We start from the raw sequence: 23,457 nt of genomic DNA on the forward strand, positions 1-23,457 counted from the left end.
CAGAACATTTACATCTTAGTCATCTGGTTGGAGATGTGCTCTTTGCCCAAGCTGACAAATTCTTAAAATTTAGTCTCTTAAATACCTGTATCTGGATGTAAGCATTTGTTAACTTTTCATATTGTTAGCTTTTTGTCTTTGTAGCAAATACCTGAGAGGACAGTTTAAAGAGGAAAGAATTTTTTTATTTATTCATGTATTTATTTATTTATTTATTTCAGCTCATGGTTTCAGAGATTTCAAATTATGGCAGGCTGGCACCATTGCTATTAGCCTGAAGTGGTAAAGGAGAGCTCCTCCACATGATGAGATGCTCATCATGGCAGAAGGAAAGCTCCTCACCTCGTGGCAGCCCAGAAGCAGGGAGGTAGTGGCAGGAAAGTTGCCAGAGACAGGATATACCCTTCAAAGGCATGTCCCCAGTGACCTACTTCCTCTAACCAGGTTCCACCTCCTAATAGCCCATTCAGTATGAACTCATTAATAGATTAACCCAGTGATTGAGATAGCATCCTCATGACCCAGTCACCTCTCAATTGTACTTCTGGGATGAGCCTTTATATTTAATACATAACACATACCCTACACCACATGGTCCTTTGATCCTACTTGGAGTAACATTGGAAAAGTGAAATGGCACAGACTTTAAACCAGACAATGAAGTACCTAGTATGTGGCAGTTTCTAAGATAAGCCTTACAGATATAGACAAACAAGGATGTACTGAACCCTGTCCTCTTAGCTGTAACAAGTGTACTTTGCACTTACATCTTATCAAAAGACAGTATTATTTTTGTCTTTATTATTGTTTTATTAGGATTGTGTCTTGAAAGTGTCTCTTCCACAGTGTATACAGTGCCTACAAATGAAGAAACCCAATCACTTTGATGCTGTATCTTCATAGGCTTTTTTGGGACTTCAAGAAATACAGCAAAAGAAATTATTATTTTGAATTGCTTGAAATATATTGATTATTTTGCCCAGACTGACTTGTGTTATTACAAGAAATATTTTTCTCATATTCTTATAAAGAAAATACATTTCATTTTCTATAATAAGCCTTCAGAATTAGGCTGTAGAAGGCTAAATGATTTGATGAACTATTGGTTTGGGATTTGGAAGGCTAGGTACTTTGGACAAAATAGTTTCAACTAGCAGTTTCTTTAGAAAGCCTATCTCTTACTGAATTTGTTTTCTTTAAATGACAGTTATGATAGAAGGATGTAGGTTGTCAAATCAGATTTTATTCTTATTTTGATGATATGCATTTGTTGTGATAAATATGAAGAAAATTTTAGAAAAAAATTATGAAAGGTTTTGAGATTTCATACCTAATACAAAGTGTTTAAATATGCAAGAATCCAAAATTCCCCTAAGTATAAAGTAATTTATCCACCTTGTAGTTCATCTTTTTCCTTCCATAAGTAAAGCATAGCCTACGTAGTAATATACTAAATTTATCATAGAATTTTATACTGTTTAATGAATTTTTATTACCAATTAGATCAAAAAGCTGTTATTGAATTATTCAGAATTGATAATACTGTTAGTTCTTAAGAAGTCTTCTATTACTTAACTACACTGAATATGATGATGATCTGATGTTTATCTCACAGGAACTGTAGTGTGAAGATATCACAGAACTCAAGGCTTGGTCTGAATTTTCATCTCTGCTTTAATGGAAGTTTATTGCCTCTTTAAGTTTGTATAGGCTATATCACTTAAGATGTTCTAGAAAATGATAGACTATGAAGGTCCAAAACTCCGCCACATGGGACCTTGTGATGGGCTCAGAGCAAATTAGAGTCCCGTAGTGAAGGCAGCAGTGTAAGGCATATCAATACAAAACATGACACACACTGTTATTAAAGTGCGGCAATCAAAATGCAGTTCATCTCTGCAAGTTATAAAGGTCTATTTTGAAGTAAATATTTTGATAAAACAAAAATGAATAGAGCTATATGAATCTTAATATAGTGCATATTGTGCCTTCAGATATATATCACTTTTATTTATTTTTTTATTTTTTTATTCATATGTGCAAACAATGTTTGGGTCATTTCTCCCCCCTTCCCCTTTCCCCTTCCCTTACCTGCAACCCTGCTCCCTCTCTTACCCACCCTAACCCCTCGCTACCAGGCAGAAACTATTTTGCCCTTATCTCTAATTTTGTTGAAGAGAGAGTATAAGCAATAATAGGAAGGACCAAGGGTTTTTGCTAGTTGAGATAAGGATAGCTATACAGGGAGTTGACTCACATTGCTTTCCTGTACCTTCTAAGTTAATTCGTCTCAAACTAACCTTTTCTTCATTTCCCTCTGGTTCCTATACTAATTTATTTCTGGTGGGAAACTGGTTTCCCTCTTTTTTCCATCTTCCCATCATTAACCTTGCTATTGTTACTATCTTTGCACTGTGTGCAATTAAGTTTTTTCCAGCTTGTAATAATAACAATGGTGATGTCTAGAATGGAAGGGTGAGAGGAGAGGGAAAGCAAAGAAGGTAAAGAAAAAGGTAAAACAAGTAAAAAAAACAAACAAACAACAAAAAACCAGTGTCAAAGAAATGAACAGGGAGAGTTAGTGTACTAATCAACCGTAAGCTAAACAGGCATTAGAGAGACAGAGAGAGGATTAAAAAAAAATCCCCAAGTTCAAATGCAATAAAGTTTCAGTCTTAATAATTTTGGTGTTAGTCCCTCAGCCTCCAATCCTACAGATGGTGTTTCAGAAGTAGTTCTGTCATTTCATCAAAGGGAAAAAAAACCCAAAAATACAAAACAAACCAAAAAAACCAAAACACAACAAAATATCCCAAGTTCAAATGCAGTACAGTTTCAGTAAGTCTTTCAGAATTCAGTTGTAGTTCAGTCATTGTCTCATCAAAGGAAGAGAAAAAAAAAATAAATAAAAGGGTCTGGAGACAGTTCTGTGAATGTCTATCTGAGGCTGTGGCTCACCTGCCTGCTATTGTCAGCCAGCTGCTGCTGCAGGCTTTATTGATTGCAGATCTCAGGAGTGAGCTTAACACTCACCTAGCCCTGCAGGCTTTGTTTACTTAGAGTTCTCCTCGGTGACCGCCACTGTTACAAGCTTTCCCCTTTCTGAGCACACTGGGGAAGGTGGCGCTACAACCGCCTTCTCCAGCCGCCGTGTTTATTTACAGTTCACATGGGAAGTGTCCCTTCCCCCCTCTCCTGTGGAGTTTTCCTCCCTCTGCCACTTTTACAAGCTTTCCCGCCCCAAGGTTGCTGGGCATGTGCCACCGCTCCTGCCTTCTCCCGCCTGGCTTGTTTATTTACAGTTCCGTGAAGAATTGCCCCTCCCCCCTTCTTTGGCACTCAGGGTGCCCCCCCTCTTTGCTACGTGTCTTTTTGTTGTTGTTGTTTATTCAGTTTGTTTTCTTTCTCTTTTTTCCCTGGGTGGGGGTCGGTCTGTCCAGGGGGCTATTCTGATCTGGCCCAGCGTTGTTTGTGGGAGTACCATGTGTGGCTTAGCTCACCTGGTGGTCTGCTTCTCTCGAGCTGGTAGAAGCTGGCATCTGACGGCACGGGAGCCCTCCGGGTTTCTCTGTGGAGTGGGGATGCTATGTGCGGGCTGGGGATATGGAGGAGTCGGGATTTTGCCTCTTCTGGGTGGTTTTTCCTACAAGGTGTATCTCCGGTGTCTCTCCAAGATTTTACTTTAGGAAGCACACTTTCTGCGTCCTCTAGTCGCCTTCTTCTTATTTTTTTTTAATACGTCTTGAGAAATAGCTATAGTTTTGCCTAGATATGCTATATCTTAGAGTTAATAAATCATTCCTTGTACATAATTAGCATTATAATACATGAACTATTTAAACATGTACTACATTCTGCTCATACTATCGCAACAACTGAAAAATCTACCCATCTTCAGGATGACATTTCATGAAGAAATTTTGGGTTTTGCCTTACTTAATGTATGCATGTAGGATGATCTGTTTAGTAGGCATTGCTATTAGTAACCTGCCTCCGTGGCATCACCCATTCGGGTAGAGCAGTCTGTACAGTAAACTCTATGAGGATTTATGTCATGTGTATATGCTCTGATAGGCAAGATAGCTTGGTAGCTTAGACTCTAGAATCAGATGGCTCGGGTACTAGTTGGAGTTCCACCTACATCTAGCTCTGGGGCATTCAGGATGTTGCTTAATATTCCTAAGTTTCATTTGCCCACTCTGCAAATGGTGGCAATAATAATTACCTAAGCAGGTTTGTTACGGGAATTAAACAGTATGTAGAGCACTTGGAATGCTGATTGTCTTGTAGAAAGTGCTAAGTTATTTACATTATAGGAAATTATCTATAACAGGTGGGATGGGATTCTTTACCTAAAATCACACTTGATTTTATTTATTTAGACAATAAGCAAATTGGCATTGCCTTTCTTAAGTTCAAACATGCCTCTTTCCTTCAGCTGCCATGCTGTTCTTCAAAAGGTTAGTTGGCTTGCCTGGGCACTGTCTCCAATACTTGCTCAAATAGCTCCTTGTATATGTAACTGTTTGCATCCCAAGCACCCTCTGTTTTATCCTGCTGTACCTTTTCTCTCTGGCACTGACCATCATCTGCTGTCTATCTGTTTCCTTATATTATTATGTGATCTGCCTCTCTTCTCTCTATAGTGAGCTCGGTGATGGGAGAGACTTTGTTCTTATTACTTCATTTCTCTAGCATGTAGTGTGATGTCTGGAACGCTGGGTCTGTATGTGAAGGAATTTGTGTGAAGCTGTTGCCCCGTCTTGTGCTTTTATAATGTGGACATTGTGAAGCACTGAGTGTGGTTGTAGCATTTTAAACATGTTGTGTACATCATCTTCTTCTCCAATAAAGCTTGCCTCTATATGCAAGCCAACCACAACATGGGAGGCTCAGCAGAAACATGGTGATCTTTTATTAGGCTGGAAATAAAACTAACACACAGCAAAAGTGACTGTGAAGAGCATGTGGAGAGGCTGTACTTCACAGTTTACTTCAAGAGAAATTCAAGGGATTTTCAAGAGTAATGTTCACTTTTAACTCTTGCTGAATGTAGAACCCTGAAATCCTACCTCTCTACCTGTGACAAGCATTCCCTAGGTCTCCCTATCTCTACCTGTTGCTCTTTGTGACAATCAGTAGACTGTGATCACAGTGAATTATGATTCCAAACTAATTTTACGTGGTTATGTTTTGTTTGGTTTCTGAGACAGCGTCTCACTATGTTGCATATGCTGGCCCGAAATTCACCAGGTGGAAATTCACTGACCTCAAACTCTCCATACTCCTTCTTCTGCCTCCCTAGTACTAGGATTACAAGCATGTACAACCACACCTGGCTAATTTTCAATAAATATTCTCATTAAATTTAGAATTATTCAGATATTTGGGTCTCCCATTAAACTCAGGTTCAGAAATCTAGCCCATGGTAGAAGTGACAGCAAATTTAATTAAATAATTAGCTATAAACCTCTGGAAAGCTCCATGGAGCTGTATATTCTAAATAAAATATATTTATTATTACACAGAAATGTGGTGAAACCCTTAAATATTTCTGCTTGGCCTAATGGTATGCATACTCTTGAAAGCACAAACTAAGACTGGTCAAGTGGTCAAGTGCTTGCCTGGCCTGTGTGCCAGGCCCTGAGTTCAATTCTACCCTCCAAAAATCTGAATAGTAAGGTAGAAGTTCATTTAGTAATTCTCTTAGCCTTTATTAAAAACTTGCCAGTGATTTTCAAAGAAAATTAATCCCCAAAAGACATCTCTCCCTCTCAACAGGTAATTTGTCTATGTAAGATTTCTTTATTCTAAAAAAAAGCCAGAAACATCTTAATGCTGAAAATAATGATATATGAAAAACTTAGGATAAAAATAATGAGCCATTAATCAATTTTATGAGGGGGGAAAACACTATAATTTGTAGCTTTTCCTGTGCTATTGTCTGTGGATGACCTGTTTTGATATTTGCAACCACAATAGTAGGAAAAGCCCAGTAAAGGAGGAAATGACAAAAACAACTGGCAAGAAACATTTATATTGAGGGGGAAGTGTGCCAGGGGCCTAAAAGGACAAGTCACAACCCTGTAAATCAGTGGTTTAGTGGCAATGCTAAGAAGAAGAGAAATCATCCTCTCTGAAAGAGAAAAAAGAAAAAACTTAACTGTGGCTAAGAAATAATTGCAAAGGCAAAAATAAAGTGACTGTGCTTGCTGTCTGGGGAGATTGACTTGCCCTGTCCTCCATGTGACTAACCATCTGGTACCTTTGTTGGGTAAGGGAACAGGGGCCACTGTGACCATTGTAGATGAGTCCCTGACCTAACCCTTCTTCAGTTTACATTTGCTGTTAAGTTTTTCTGTGAGTTCCTTCAATTCAGGCATCTTAAAATAAGGGGTGAAAGGAAATCAGAGAATGTGGTTAACTATTTTTTAACTATGCCTTTGAGAAAATGTCTTGATGAAGTCAGCATTTGTTCTGATTTCCCACAACAGATACGGTTTATCAAGCACTGTCTTTTTTTCTGCCTTTCCTTTTTTCATAGACTTTTTATTTGCCCTGGAGAGAAAGGGCTTAGTATTTTAATTGCAGCCACACTTTCCATCATTCTACAAACCATTTTACATCCAAGATTTCTCTTTGGGACTTCATTTGTTTTTGAAACCTTACTCATAAAACAATGGAAGAAATAATGGTGTGTTTTCACTTGTATTCAGTGTGATATTTCTTCTTTCTTGAAAATATTGCCTTCTGTGTCTACCAAACATAAAGTTCTATAAAAAATTGAACAGACAAATTACCATTTTATGAATTAACCATCTGTTTGATCTCAGTTTAAAAAGATCCTGTAAAGTCTTTCCTAACATAGTATTCCTGAATGATTTCTAGGAACAATAAGACAAATTTACTATCCAATTAAAACTGATAAGAAAGTCGGCTTTGGGGTTCATTAAATAAACCCAACACTGTACATCCACTCTGGGACTCTTTGTTTTAACTTATCTATACTTTTCTTGCTTACAATCAATGCTAATACATTTTCTGCCATAGCAAAGACAATAGTGGTGGTATGTTCCATTATTTAATACTGATTTTTTAATCTATCCCCTGTCATTGACCTTGAGCATAAACGCTATTTGTTAGGAACAGAAAGAGTAGTTTGCCTTTGTATAATAAAGTAGTTTCCTGCCCTAGTTGCACATTAGAATTACCTGGGGGACCTTTTGTAACACACAGAGACCTAAGTCTCACCAAACACTCTAAATTTAATTGGTCAAACAAGAAGCCCTGCTTCCTAGTTTTGAAAGCTCCCAAGGTGATGCTTATGTACAGTTAAGATTGAGGAACACTGGTTCTTGCTTGGCATTGCTCTCATCACCCAGTTCTAGGCACTTATTGTGTGAGTTTAGGCATTGCTTCTTAACTTCCCTGTGTTTGAATTTCCTCATCTGTCAAATGGGGCATTAATACCTGAATCATAGAATTTTCCTTGAGAACCCAAGGAATTAATGAATTGTAAGCATTTAATGTAGTTTCTCCAAAAGAATAAGTACATAATAAAGGGTAACTGTCTTCACTACCATCATCTCAGTTTTTAAAATAAAGTGTAATAATGAACTTGTGGATTACACCTTTATGTATGCTTCGCAGCTAGTGCTCTTCTGGACCATCTGTTTCTTTGTGCTATATTATAAAACTCAGGAAAACTTTTGCCTTCATTTTGATTTAGCCACTTAATTGTTGTATTATCTTCAACAAATTAACTTGTATCCTCATTATAACCATTGCATAGCATTAGTGTAAGAAATAATTGAGAAAATTTATCAGCATATAGTACGTATTCAATAAATATCACTTTTTCTGCATTTATTGGTTCTATGGCTGTTTTCAGCTTTAGAGTGTTTTGGTTGCTAACTAATTTACAGTATTACAGACACATTTTTGCATTTTTTATGGACTTTCAGCCAAACTAAATAATCACTTGGGTACCATAAGCATCCTGAAACTAAATCAAACAAATAGTAATCACCTGCTCTTTAGCCGGCATGATGCCCAAGTAGAGAGTATCAGAACAAAATTATAAGCCATATATTAATCCTCAAAACCTTATAGTCTCATGGATAGAATCTCACTTCAAAGCACTAAATATTGATGAGCAAAAAAAGCTCGAAATGCCAATCTCTCTTGAGTCATTCCTTTACCTTGGTAAAGGAAAAACAAGGTGTTAGCTTGATAATCATAAACACAAACAAGCATACTCAAAACAACAACAAAAATTATACTTATCCTACTTTGAGGGGAATTCTGCACATACTCATCTGACTTCCCCCATTTTGAGGATTCAGTGTATGTATCCTAAGATTGCAGTTGGCATGGGCTCTCATTTGATCTGTGATAGCAGACAGAGAGCAAAATCATTTTCCATTCCCCACATTTGACATTTTTTTCTGTCCTTATTTTCACACTAAATTCTTTTTTTTTCTTTTATTATTCATATGTGCATACAAGGCTTGAGTCATTTCTCCCCCCTGCCCCCACCCCCTCCCTTACCATCCACTCCGCCCCCTCCCTCTCCCCCCACCCCCTCAATACCCAGCAGAAACTATTTTTTGCCCTTATTTCTAATTTTGTTGTAGAGAGAGTATAAGCAATAATAGGAAGGAACAAGGGTTTTTGCTGGTTGAGATAAGCATAGCTATACAGGGCATTAACTCACATTGATTTCCTGTGCATGTGTGTTACCTTCTAGGTTAATTCTTTTTGATCTAACCTTTTCTGTAGTTCCTGTTCCCCTTTTCCTATTGGCCTCAGTTGCTTTTAAGGTATCTGCTTTAGTTTCTCTGCATTAAGGGCAACAAATGCTAGCTAATTTTTTAGGTGTCTTACCTATCCTCACCCCTCCCTTGGGTGCTCTCGCTTTTATCATGTGCTGAAATCACACTAAATTCTTAATAATGACGTCATAAAAGCCCCGAACAGTCATAATATTCTGTAAGATTGTTATGTAGTTTAGGTGTTTTTAAGTGTGACATTAAGATACCTAATTTTCAGAAACATTACAAAAGGAAAATTAGATATAAACATTTCTTAGATTTGGTTTGTGTCTTGAAGACATTACTCAAATCCATGTGCTGAATGAAGGAGAACAGAAAGAAACCAATTACACTTGGAGAAATCAGATGAAATATAATCACTCAGGTACTTTATTTCTAACATAATATCCTGCTTAGAGTGTCACTTTCGTGCCCTTTAGAGAAAAACCTCATTTGCTGTAATTTAATATTGAAGGTGCTATTTCCATTGTTATGCATTAAAAGTCCTGCAGTTGCCTACCACAGCTCTCTGTCTGGAAAGTTAACCTCTTCAAATAAGATGATTCAATAAGCCTTAGTTCTTTCTCCTGAATCCCCAAAATTTGTGAATGGTGCCACTATCCACCTGGGGACTGACGGAAGAGACATAAGAAGCAACACCCATTCCTCCATCCTGCTAAACATCCTATCCTGTCTTGCATTTCTCAGATCTGGCTTCACCTCACCATCTCTGCTACTACTGCCCTGTACTTATCCTTAGTGGAGCCTGCTGTTGAGGGAGTTCTCTGCCTCCTTCTTAGGTCCATTTCCTGGCTTGCTGCACAGTGATATTCTAAGATGTAATCTTAGTCACATCCCTCTGCTGAATTAAATTTGCAGTTGTTAGATTGCTCTTGCATCCAATAATCCAGACACTGGACTGCTTATAAATCATCAAATGCATCCAACCATTTCAAATATAAAGCAGATGCTTGAAGGCTTCAACATACTTTGTCACGTTCACCTTGTTTTTAATACGTCAGTGTCATGACTAACCTCTACCACTTACAAAATGTTAGGGAATCTCAAAAAAGAGTAGCTACATGCTCTACTTGAGTCTTTGGGTGGTTTGTTACTCATGCAACCAACCTTTCATTGTCCAAACCTGATTTGTTCTAAGCCCAGAACATTATACTTTTCCTTCCTCCATTGCTGTCTCCCTATGTCTGCATTCTCTGCCTGAAATCCTTTTCTTTAACTCTCCTTTGCACAGGTAACACTATTTTTGGCATCTGCATGGAAGGGTGAATATAGTGTAAGTACTGTGTACACATGTGTGATATCTGCTGAAACTATTCCAGGAATGGTAGAAGGGAGAGGATAAAGGTGAATGGTGGAGGGGGGTGAATTCAAGTATGATACATTTGATAGATTGTAAGAACATTTGTAAATGCCACAGTGTACCCCCGCCCAGCACAACAATAAAAACTATGCTCTTATCTCAAAATGTCTTTTTAATAAACCAATAAATATTTTGTTAATAAATAAACATTTAATGTATTGGAGCATACCAAAAGTCATTATGCTTTGGGTGGGGCTGGTGTTTGAATTCAGGGCTTCACCTTGTGAGGCAGGTGCTCTACCACTCGAGCCAAAAGGTCATTTTAAAGAAGAGAAGAGCAAGACTTAACCATCATTTTGTCAAATTTTATCCTATTAATGAACATTTATTTCACTTGTTACTTGTGTTTTCCCTGACACTGTACGACTAATGCTGTAGAACATCTTGTTATATATTTCCTACACATTTTCCTGTAAGATAAATTATTAAATGTGTGATTGCTGACCCAAAGAAGATTTTCCATTTTAATAGCTGCTATACTGCCAGATTGCTTTCCAAAAAACTTACACCAATTCATAATCCAACCTATGTGATTGCCAAATCTGAATAACACCTAGCTTTTATATTATTATCAATCTGAAGAATAAAAATTGCTGTCTTATTGTTTCAGGTTGTATCTTTTTAGCTACTTCTGTGACAACATATCTTTTCATATTTTGGTATATTAATCTCTTTATTTTCTGTGAGGCTTAGCTTCTATATCTTCAGCCATTTTTCTGTGACATTTTCTTCTCATAAAGATGTCTTTCTTTTCCACAGTGACATTGGAGAAACACAACTTGTTTGTAAAGTTTTCTTTCAGGAAGAGATTTTGTTTTGTCATAATTTTTCAATTTAGATTTTTAATTCATACAGTTTTTGTATGGTTTCCATATGGTATCCATATAGAGATTGTCATTCAGCTATTAAGAAGTACACATTCTGTTTATAAGAATTTACCTGGAAATCTATATGTGATTAGCAAAATGACAGTTGTATAACACTACTGGCTTATATACACATCTAGGAAAGGAAGAAAGGACATATGCAATAGGATAAGTATCCATGTGCACACATTGGTTCGGATGGGAAGAGAGGAGTGAAATTATTTACCTTCTTTTGAAATACAGTATGTATCTGTGTTCCTTCAAAAGCCATGCTTCTTTTCATGGGATGTCTCTAACTGGCCTACTTTCTTCATGAATTCCACCCTGCTACTGTGTTGAGGTGAGAACCTCATCTTCTCCCAACAGATATGGTTTTGTGAGGTTCTTTCCTATACAGAGGTCAGACCCAACTGTTCCCAGCCTTAATAAAGCCTAAGTTTCTTCTTTTATTTTGTAGTTCTGTTCTTCCTCACAAAGTGGGCTTCCTCTATTTCGTCACAGCTGATTGAAGTCATGGCTCTGACCTAGTGTATCAGAGAGCAAAATAAAGGCATTTCGTGATAAGGATTTGCTTTATACAAGTTACAAACATTCAATTCATATTCATTGGTGAGAATTTAATTACATCTCTGTTGTGGTTTGAATGAAGTCCATCTATAAAGACCAGTCTACAGGGTGGTGGTGTTGGGAAGTACTGTTGACCTCTAAGAGTGGTGCATTATAGATCCTTAGATTGGTGAGGGCATGCTCTCAAAAAGGATTTTACTACACTTGCTATAAGCCCAATCCAATGGGGCTGCCTGATTGTAGACTTGAACCTCAAAACTGTAGTCAAAATAAACATTTTTTAGGTTCACCAGTAGTCTGTGTCAGGTATTTTGTTATAATGCCATGCAGCTGACTCTTACAACAGCCAAACCTAGCCATAAGAGAAACTAAAACATATTTCATCTAGCAGACAGAAATATATATATTAGAAAGAAGGGAAACTATATTGTACTGGGAGAGAAATTAGCAATGTCAACCACATTATTTATTTTATTATTATTTATTCTTAACTTTACAAATATAAGATCTGTCTATACCAGGTTGTTTTGCAGTTAAATAGAAATAGCATCTATGTTCTTGTTACTTTTATAATGAAAATCATGCTTTTTATTATGGGCCCTTTATCAGTCACCTTTCCATTGAATAATGTCAAATTATATTCTATAACTGTAAGGAGACAAGAAGACATTATTGGTGTACCTTGTCTTAAGAAATAAACATGGTAAAATTAAACAAAACCAGAAAGCATTCTTCCCTGTATGGTTGGTTCTGTGATTAACTATTTGAAAGCTAGTATAAAATTTAATGGCAGTGGACTGGGTGTGTGGGTCAAGTGGTAGACTTCTTGCCTATCAAGCACAAGGTCCTGAGTTCAATCCCCAGTGTGAGGGGGAAAAAATTAATTGTGGAAAAGGGCTGTCTCCAAAGCCTTTCTCTGAAAGATTCCCACATACTCCCTTGAGAGATGAAAAGGAATTACTATGCCCATTCAAAATGTCATTTATCCATTTGCACACACATTCCCATGCTCCTCTGTCAGATTGTGTTCTTCCTGAGAAGCACGTGGAGCAGTCCAACAACATAACAAACAGAAGTACTAAGGAAGAAAATCCTTCCAAACATAAGATGCACAGCTAAACTTCTTGTAATCAATTCATCAATACCATAAGACGGTATTTTTAAAATTATATTTTTACATTTTCTACCTTTGTCTGAACTTGTTCAAAAAGAAAGAAAGCAAAAGAGAGGGGGAAAGTAAAACACAAACCTGCAGACGTGTCTAAGTTTTCATTTCTTTTGTGCCCTTGAGCCAGATCTGCCAGATTCAGTGAATGAAACAGCACTCCCAAAGAATCCCCAAATGTATTATATAACAGGGAAGAAAGGCACATTTTAAAATATTTTTATAACTCTTACTCCAAATGTTTTCAGTATATTAAATAAGTTGTCAGCTTATTGTTAAGTTGTTTCTGGAAGATCTAGAAGGTAACAAAGAATTGAGATAGATGAGTTTGTGCCAAGTTTGTAGTTGGGAAGTCCCTACAAAGGAAACTCTTTTCCTATTCCTTTCACCTGGGCAGCAGGGGTGGTCATTCACGGCGCTGCGAGCAAAGAGAACACTAGTAAGCTCCCTAAAAACAACAGTCCAGAGAAGCAAATCACAGGTCATCTCAAGTTTGAAAAACAAAGATGAAATCCTTTCAAGCAATAAATCCCTTTTGGGTACTAACTACATACCATATGCTCTTCTAGGAGTTGGGGCTGTAAGAGTGAATAAAAACTCATACTATCCTGTGTGGACTTTTAAGCCTACGCGGGGCAGAGGTGATAATAATCATGAAAATATGAACTGTAGTGAGTGCAGAAAACATGTATATGTTTGTTGCTGTGAGAATATTGAATAGAGAGGTTAATTGAGACTTTGCTGTGTCAGGAAATGATTCTCTGAAGACATGATAAATGGCCTGAAATCTAAAAGATGAGTGAGAATTAATTCAGTGATACGCAGATGAAGAAATGTATTTTTAATATGCCCTGAGATAGGATTGTAGTTAAGTGTGAAATAAGTTCAAGTAGCTTCTGAACTTTTTAAGTAGAGCAAGTGAGTGTCAGTGCCATGTACTCTTCAGGGCAAATGGATCTTATGGTAAGGAAGCTGTGGTCCTTGCCTTTGAAAAGTGTAGTTTTGTGAAAAAAACAATTCATTACCTGTGTCAGTCTGATGTAGACAGTGTGCCCTCTAGATCCTATATCCTCATGTGCCTCACTCAGTGTTCATTTAATGGATATGAAGAGAGTAATGCAGTTTAGAGAAGCTTGTTCCAGTACACTTATGAAGATAAATTTTATGGAAGGAAGGTTGAGGGCAGAAATACCAATACTATTACAGTAATTCAGGTGCAAAATTATAAAGACCTGATCTAGGATAGTAGCAAGGAGAGGACAGAAGAGGCACAGCAGAGAACAAACAGAAGATCAAATGAAGAGTACTTGGCAATTCTTTAATAGGGCCAAAGAGATAAAAAGAGAGAGAAATTTCTAGCTTAAGTGAACAAGTGGATTCTGCACTAGTTTTTGAAATTAGGGGTCTTCAAGAACAAACATAGCTAACTGAAAAGTTACATATTTCAGTTGATTATTGGATATCCAGAAGCCTGTCAGGTGACTGCAGGTGAGCCTGCAGATTAGGAAGGAAAACCCAGAGAAAACAGATGTTCTAAACCTGGCGTCCATGGAGTAATATGCATAGGTTCTGTGATCCCTAAATTTTGGAATAAATTGAGATGTTAGTACCAGTTAGAAAAAGTTTACAAAAGTGACTGAGAGGGAATTATTCAGGAAGGTGGAGGAGTAGGTGTATGTGTGTGCGTTTAAGCAAAAGTCTATGGTATTGGCTGATGAAAATCTGATGTAAGGTTTGAGAGACTAGTCAAGAACACTCCATGTCTTTCAGCCTGAGCAACCTTCAGAAGAATGAAGTTGCTATGTTCTTATATGGGGAAGATTGTCAAGGAATAGACTAATTGAGTGAACAAATGAATGAGTAAAAGAAAGAACAAATGGTTTTAATTAGAAATCTAGCTTTATCACTCTCTCACTGTCACTTACCTAATAGTAATGTGTTTTTAAGCCTTGCTAGACCATTGTAATGACAAACTAATTTATATTCAGTAGCTTTAATTTGCATGCAAGCCATGTATTTTAAAGTAGTTGGCCTTACAAGTAGGTTAAATATGCCTCCAGGAAGTCCCTCTTCACAGTATTAATTTATTTAAGTTCTTTGTTCTTTAGTACTAGCATTGGAAATTTAACTCAGATAAGGAAGACTGCTCCCATATTTGAAATCAGAACTGATGATTTCTTACTATTACAAAAATGTGACATCATGAGCACATATGCAATTAGGAGTAAAACCTTGCAAATGTGAAAAAGTGTACCCCATTGAACCAATGTAAACATAACTGCTTTTATTCCCTTTACAGGTACCTCACAGACTGTTCAAAAATATCTTCTATATATCTAGAAGAGAGCATAACTTTTAGTTTTTAGAACCACAATTTAGAATAGTAAATTTTATGCCACATTCAGGCAGTTTACCAAAGAGTATATGCCAAAGTACATGTAGTGTTACTACTGTGAGGTGAGGTACCACCACTGAACAGCAGCCCACAGTTTCCTTGATTCACAAGGGTCTTAGTTCTCAGGGTTTCAGTCATCTGAAAAGGAATTAGACAAAGGCAAATTTGCTTCTGTGTCCTGGAAAGGATACAATGAAGTTATTTCCAAGGAATTCTGAGAAAACTGTTCCTTTCATACACATATGCGCACACATGTATGCACTCACATACGCAAACACAAGTGATAGTTGAACCTACCAGGTATAAATCAAGGGCTGGGAATCATTCAAGTGGTAGAGCACCTTCTAAGCATGCATGAGGCCCTGAGATCAAACCCCAATACTACCAAAAAAAAAAAAAAAAAGAGAGAGAGGAAAAAAGACATTAATCAATTTTAGTTCTACTGTACCTAACACTTTTACCTAGGCTTTATCTCCCTAGAGTCAATACTGTTTGCCAGCTATCAGCACATAACTGTTCATGGAGCATCAAGCACAGAATCTGTTCTTTTCATTATAACTAATATTTACTGAATACCTTTTCAGTGCCAGAGCTGCTCTAGGCATAAGAAACAAGTAGTAAAAACAGTAAATATAGTCCCTGCTGTAGAAAAAAAGAGGTTTTATTCTAAGGATAGAGAGGCAACAAAATAAAATGTTATTAAGCCATGCACTCTATGAGGAAAACAAAAGACATCAGAAAAAAAGATATGATAAAAGAGGAGGTCTACTTTAGATTGAATAATCACTTTTTAGGCTCTCTAAAAGGGTGATTTTTAATCTGTGAGAGAAACTACAAGTTCCAGCTGTGGAAACATGTGAGGAGTAAGAACTTGCATAAATAGAGGTCTGGCAATCACAGAAAGTAGCTTGGAGAAGAGGGAAGACCAGTGCGGGGAGCGTATAAGAATGAGAGAGGGAGGGATAGGTTTTGAGTACTGAGGGGAATTTCTTAGGTGAATTAAGCATGAGCATGAAATACTTTCACTTTAGTTTTACAGAGATTCTCGGAGTTACCCAGTAGAGAATGGAGTAGATGGGTAAGTTAAAAGCAGGGAGACACAATGGGCCGTTATAGTAGGCCGTCCTGGTTAGTCAATGGTGCTATCCTGGGTAGAAGTGAGAAGAAATGGGTGTTCAGAATGACTGACTCCATCCTTCTATCCCAGAACATCTCTTCCTCCTGAACTTTTTATATTATTACATTTACCCTCCATATGACCACACTTATAATCTCACTGTTATCTTTAATTTTCTTTTCTCTTTCCTCACCCTCAACCAGCAATACATTAAATCCTATTGGATCACAACAGCAACAAAAAAACATGATTTGTAGTTCTACTACTTCTTCCTCTCTCTTTTCCCATCTTAGCTTAAAAAGAGTCCGTACTTATTTGTAAAACAAATAAATAAATATTTACAGTACTGTAGTTTGAACTCGGGGCTTCTTGCCTGTGAAACAGATGCTGTACCACTTGAGCCATGCCTATAGCCCTTGAAAACTTTTAAGGCTGTCACTGCTGTTTCCCTCACTGGTCCCTCCTACCTGTTCCAATCTTGTCACAAGACCTGTATCTTTCTAAAATGCATCCCTTTCTAAAACACAACACTTTTAAAGAACATGTAAAAATATTCTTTGACTTTTCACTGCTAATGACAATCTGTTTCACTTTTTTTTTTTTTTCTAAAAACCGAGCCATATTTTTCCCCTGTGGAGCTGAGGATGAAACCCAGGGTCCTGTGTATGCTGGGCAAGCAGTCTACCACTGAACTGCATCCTCAGCCCTAAAACCATTTTTCTAAGAAAAGATTTACCAGAAACACAGTATGTAGAAGATTAGTAAGGGTGCATACCCCTCTCTACACACACAACCACAGCACTCTAGGGTACCTGTGCTTGTAACACCCAGTCCTCCCAGCACTACTTGCCATCCATGTTGAATGCAACGGGCTCTGAATTCCTGTGGACTTTACCCTTTTATTATGTTGAAATTCTCTTTCTGTGCATACACTCCAACCTTTTCTTCTCCTTAGTCCCTGAGTTCATCCATTAAAGTCTATATCATCTCTGCTTACTTCACTATTGTTTCTAATAGCAAAGAATGTAGAAACACCCTAAATATTCACTGAGAAGACCTTTTCAAGATAAATTAGTGTGTGCCATATCCTTTTAATGAATGACCATATACCTTAAATGGGAAGATCCATTTCCATTGCTGAAAAAGAATCATTTTCTTAATAATCATATTTTCTTAGTGCCAATATCCTCCAATAAAGGCTTGAGGTTTTTTTTTTTTTTCAATTTTCTACTTTGCAGAAAAATGAGACATGAGATATTCTCCTTTTCCAGCTATTTCCCAGGGAGCTCCTAATTTCTTGATTAAAAGTCTAATTTTGTTCCTTTTTTTTTTTTGCACCCTAGGTGTTATTCTTTGGCATTTATGGTAAAGATTTATAACAGTAATGAAAATTTTCAGACTAAATAGAAACACCCCATAGGCAAACACATGAATAAGACTTAATATTTTTGCTGTAATAAAATTCTAGCTGTGCACAACATTTCTGTCTCCTTACTTTGGATTTTAAATTGTGATTTAGAGCCAAAGTTTCAACATAGGCTGTTTAGAATCTCCTTATACTATTACTTGATGTATATTTTACTTTTTCCCAGAGTCTAAAAGTCCACTAGCATTAAGAACATTTAGTTTACAAGTGAAGGGTTTGCATTTTATGCCTAAGATGCATTTATTTCCATTTCTGACACCTCAGATTCAGATTCCTTTTGTGAAGAAACCAAACTACGAAATTCTCTGAGGCCCACTTTGTTCTCTTTCAATTTAAGTATTCAGAAAACAGAACTTAAATATTTTGCATGTTTAAATACAAACAAGGCTTTTCTTCTAGGTTTTTTTTTTTTTATCTTGCCCTCATTTGTAATCTTTGGGTTTTTTTCACCAATGGTCTAGTTTTGTTCTAATAAGAAAGTACCACCTGAAAGTTTACACATTACCACTGAATATTGTAGCTTTTGTTTGGGGAACGTGTTATAAAATAACATCTTAGACTACTATAGAGCTTTACAATTTTTTAAAATTCTATTATTATGCTTTTTAGTTTTTTTTTTGAAAAAATTCATGTTGATACAAATTTGCTCATAACACCAAATAAGAAAAGATATGTAGGTATTTTCAGTTTTGTTTTGCTTTGTTTACTTTTCAGTTATTAAACTAACTTGGCACTGTTGAGAGCTTTTCCAAAATTACACAAGTAGTAAATACTAAAGCAAGGACTAAAATCCAAGTCTTTCTATTGCTAGCACAACAGAACTGCTCCTTTTTGCTGTTTTTGACATATGTATTCATATTCATATACACATATTACACATATATATGTCCATATATGTGGACACATATAGATCTATGACCATATATGTGGACATATATGTATATTATATATATATATATATATGTCCACATATATGTATAATTAGTATATATATATATATATATATATATATATCTACATACCCACGTGGTTTTAGTACATCTCTTCATATGGGAAGAAGTTTATCAACATACTTATGATCTGAGGTCTTTTTTTTCAACAAAAATCATCTGTTTGAACAAAAATGTTATTGTGTAAATGAAACTGTTTAGAGTAAAATCCTGCAGTGTTTCCTAAAACAATGATTTGCATGGGATTTTTCTTTATTTTCCTTATCTGCAACACTGTTTTTTAGCAAATACAAGAATGGGCTCGGTATGATGGTCACACCTGTGATACCAGCAACTTGGAAGGCTGAGCTAGGGTAATCATGTTTTGAAGCCAGCCTGGGCAAAAGTTAGTGAGACCCTATTTCAGAAACAAGCCAGTCGTGTTGATACACATCTGTAATCCCAGCTGCTTGGGAGCAGAAAGTAGGAGGATTGTAGTCCAAGACCAGCCTGAGCAAAAACATGAGACTGTATCTGAAGAATAAACTAAAAAGGAAAAGAACTGGGGTTGTGGCTTAAGTGGTAGAGCATCCCAGTACCACCAAAACAAGCAAACAACAACAAAAAGAAAAAAGAGAGAGAGAGAGAGAAAATGGACTGAAATTAAGATACTCTTTCCACTTACAAGACCTTATGAATACTGAAGTTGTTATTAAAAACCTCTGAAACATCTCAGAAGTTGGTACTATATGCTTCTAATTCATTAATAAATTTTTTCATCATATTATTGAACTAAATTGGTAGCACTGAAGTTCATCTTTGTTTTCTTCATAGTTCAGTTGGTAGCTGTAAGCAGTGTTGATCACGTTTCACATCAGTCTTCACTCCATAGAACTTGATAAATGAGAGGTAAATGCTTAGGTGAAGTAAACTACAGCAACACAAGCATTTAGCATGACTGATTATGACATTATTTTGCACTTAAAGACAATATTTCATTTGAGTGTTTGGTGTGATTAAATATTCTTAGACACTGGTGTTTTCTTTCTAAGTATCTAAGCACTGAAGTATCAACTCTACTGTTTATGAGTAGTAGGCCAATTATAAAGATATAAATACTGTTTTCCTTCACATAGATATTGATTTCTTTTACTATGCATGAAGCAAAAAAAAAAAGAAGACTGAATTGGGAATGATTTCACAGACCTCAAATGCTTTTTAGTATTTTTTTTTCAGATAAAATCTAGAAAATTCATGTTAGTACAAATAAATTGTGCCCATGTCTCAATACTTTTGTTTCTCATTCTCTCCATCTCTCAGTTAGCTTTTTGCCCCTAAATTATAATTGTGAGATATGGACAATCCAGTTTATTCAAATGCTTGTGACAAACATTGTGAGGCACCACCAGTATTTACCAAAATGAACATCAGCAGTGTATCACCATCATAATTACCTGGATTTGTAAGAGTAGAAGACAAGAAGAAACAGGCTGGGGAAAATGGGGTTTGGGGCCCAAATGCACTGCTGATAGTTTGTTACCTTCAACAATTTACTTAACACCAGGACCCAGATTTTTTCTTTCAATTTGAGGATCAATTGACTGCATATAAGTATATGTGCTTTGAAAAATAGAAAAGTGGCAAACAAATGTAGTGTAGCTGTAGTATAATTGATAGAAGCTAGGCTTTGTGACCCATTAACTCCATACTACAAAAGACCTAGGGGCTTTATATATAATACATATTGGAACAAATAAACGCACAAGAATGAAAATTTTTTCTTGTGCTTTAGGTTAACAACCTGCTAATGCAGTTTTCACTAGGGAAATTGCATATAGAAAGCAGGTAACAAATTACTATTTCAATTTACAAAATATTACAATTAACAGTAATGCATATGTGACTGATTTTCCTGCAGTCATTAGCTCCCTAACAGTTGGGTAGACTTTTGCCAGTTTCAGGCTCAGGGTGGAGAGATACCTGTAGGTATATTTGTGCCCACATGAGAATAAAAGCTTCCTTTTTGATTGATAGCAAAGAAAATAGTCATATGAATCCCTTATCTATCCAGTGAACATCAATCCTGGCAGCAGGGGAGGTAGGCTATTTTTTACTCTTTCTATAAGTGAGGAAAGGGGTAAGTATATTTAGTCTGTAAAATAGCAGTGCTTGTGCTCAAACAGGACTTGGTCTATAATTTGCTGCTTAATGATAAAGGGAGAAGATAGATGAAGGAAAACAAATTCTTTCCTTCTCATTTTGTGAGGATGAAATTAGAGTTTATCTTGGCAGACGGTAAAATTGCTCTGCTAAAAATATAGCATCCAATTGAAATTTCCCTGTATTATCAGAAAGTGGTTTTGTCAAAATGCAAAACAGTGATGTATGTGATAAATGTCCTTTATAGAAAAGAATAAACTGTGGATTGATACTTCTGATAAATCAACAGTGGGCTATATAGTGGTTCTCAGTCATAAACTAAACAAAGTGGAGTTCTTCCAAAAATGGTTATGTTCCAAGAGAATGTCAAAGAATTGCATTAGCTGTCACTATGTTTTTGTTAGTGTTCCTTATTTATACTTGCTACTCCATCCTTTTTCTTGAATTTGAAAATTTTTATAAGACCCAATTCCTTTTTACTCCTCCTATTACTTAGAATGCCACTACATAAAGGATATAGCTCCATGATTGTTGTTAGCCAACTCTCCATTAAATGCCACCCTCAAATTATTTCAAAGCCAACTCTTTGAATTGTCAGTTTCAATGACCTTTAAAACTTCTTTGTAACACAGAAAATCAAGAACACGCCAGAACCCAGAATCCTGAGATTTTTTGTCATAGATTCTTGGTAGAGGATACGGTAATACTCTTCTCAGATGCTATTGGGCATTCTAGAGGGAGATAAGAAGCAAAGGTGGGGCGGATTGGAGAGAAGAGGTAAAGAGAACAACTGGAAAGTGGAATTTGGCATCTTAGTGGTGAGTCACCTATGGAAACAGGATTATCTTGATGTTGGAGTCCAATGCCTACTCCAATATCCAGCTAAAGAACCTTAGCTCTGCACCAGGTTCAAGGCCCTCAAGACATAGCACAATATGTTCCAAATTGACTAAATAAAAATATCAACCTTGATCTGCCCTGGTGGTATTACAGAATATCAGTGTCAAAGATGGCTACCTAAAAGCAGTCAGAAGGAAAGAAACTTAACTGTGAAGGTGTACCAGTTCAACAAAGAAAAATAAATTGGCAGCAATAACAAAAGACATGAAACAGTGGAGTAATCACTTAAAGGTACAAAGAAAATAACTTCAATACTCTTGTAATTAGGCTTAACTTTAAAATTATGGTAAAGTAGATATTTTGAAAACCAAAATCTGAAAATCGTTGCTACCAGTAGCCCTTTACTGATGAAATCGAAATATATCCTTCGGGCAGAATAAAGGTAATTCTAGAAGGAGAATTTAAGAGCCAAAGTAAAATGGTGAGCAAATAAATCAATAAACATGATGTAAACCTACAGCAAATAAAACAGTAAACATGATGTAAACCTAAGTAAACATTGTATGATATAATGACAGGGATGATATATTTGTGTGCATTATTAGCAGAAGACAGGAATCTTGTTAGGTTTGGTTTTTGTTGCGTTTTGTTTGGCAGTACTGAGGTTTAAACTCAGGGCTTCACCCCTCGTAGGCAGACACTCTTACTGCTTGAGTCACCCTATCAGTCCCAGAAGACAGGAATCTTGTCTTCTTATGTACACTCCTCCCGTCCCCTGCCTCCCCCACATGCACGCACACACACACTTGACCTCAGCCAATGATAAACGTCCCAAGGGAACTTTTCTCTGAGCTTAATCCTATGGATCATCTCAACAGGGTAGTCCAGTGGAACTGTGAATTTATAAACAAAATATTTGTAAAATCACATGTCTATAATATGAAGTCTAATTCAAAATACATAAATGTATGCATAAATAAATATTCATATATCATGCTTGGGAATACATCATGTAACCCCTGAACTGATCCTTTCCAATCACTTTCATCTACCCACAAGCTTCTTTCCTGGTCCTATACACAGATATAATCACTATTTGAGTCACCACTCTAAATGTTGAAGTTTAGTTTTTAAGTGAAAATAATGTCACTAATTATCAAGTTAAATACATGACTGTTTTAATCTACTTGATTTATACATTTATTTTTCATTTGTTTAATGCTACTTAATGTACACAAAGTAACAATGTAATCAATACTGTTTTAGCTAGCTGTTGAAGTATAAGGAAAATTCACATTATAAAACATTACCTACATGAGTGTTAGAGCAATCCAACAATAACATTAAGAAATGCACCCATCAACATCCTAGGACATAATATAGGCACCATGGTTCCCATGCCCTACGTTACAGCTACTTCAGGGTTTAACATTACACGTCAACAAATGGAGATTATCTTTACTAAGTTAACTTTACCACAAAAAAAAAAAACCAAAAAATAGTTAACCAAAGCCTATTTTTGCTAGCATTTGTCAACAAAACTGATTTTCTTCCAAAGTACCATCAGTACTAATCTTACTCGTGTTCTTTATCTTACTCAGGTTCATGGGTGTCACCCCAAAAAGCCCAGTTCTCTCAGATCATCCCCCTGACTCCCCAGAGTGTAATAACTTTGTGACACTTTTGCCTGCATCATTCATAACTCCACAATTCTTGAAATATTTTGCTAGGTTTTGTCTCTTTTTTTTTTTTTTTTTTTTTCATTTTTCTTTTATTATTCATATGTGCATACAAGGCT

At 36.4% G+C, this 23,457-nt stretch overlaps 1 protein-coding gene across 3 annotated transcripts in view; it reads left to right on the forward strand.

Moving 5' to 3' along the window:
- Tmtc2 (transmembrane O-mannosyltransferase targeting cadherins 2) overlaps window positions 1-23,457 on the forward strand; it is a 386,771-nt gene that overhangs the window by 342,362 nt on the left and 20,952 nt on the right. Inside the window, exon 12 of one of the 3 annotated variants that reach the window (XM_074084058.1) lies at window positions 10,066-10,191. The exons of the other annotated variants lie outside the window; for them this stretch is intronic. Coding sequence (XP_073940159.1) covers window positions 10,066-10,176 — 111 coding nt within the window. The 3' untranslated portion in view covers window positions 10,177-10,191. Of the gene's footprint in view, window positions 1-10,065; window positions 10,192-23,457 lie in introns of those variants that run through there. 3 annotated transcript variants of the gene reach the window in all.

This window comes from Castor canadensis, chromosome 8 (assembly GCF_047511655.1).
Source record: "Castor canadensis chromosome 8, mCasCan1.hap1v2, whole genome shotgun sequence".
Classification (NCBI taxonomy): Eukaryota; Metazoa; Chordata; class Mammalia; order Rodentia; family Castoridae; genus Castor; species Castor canadensis.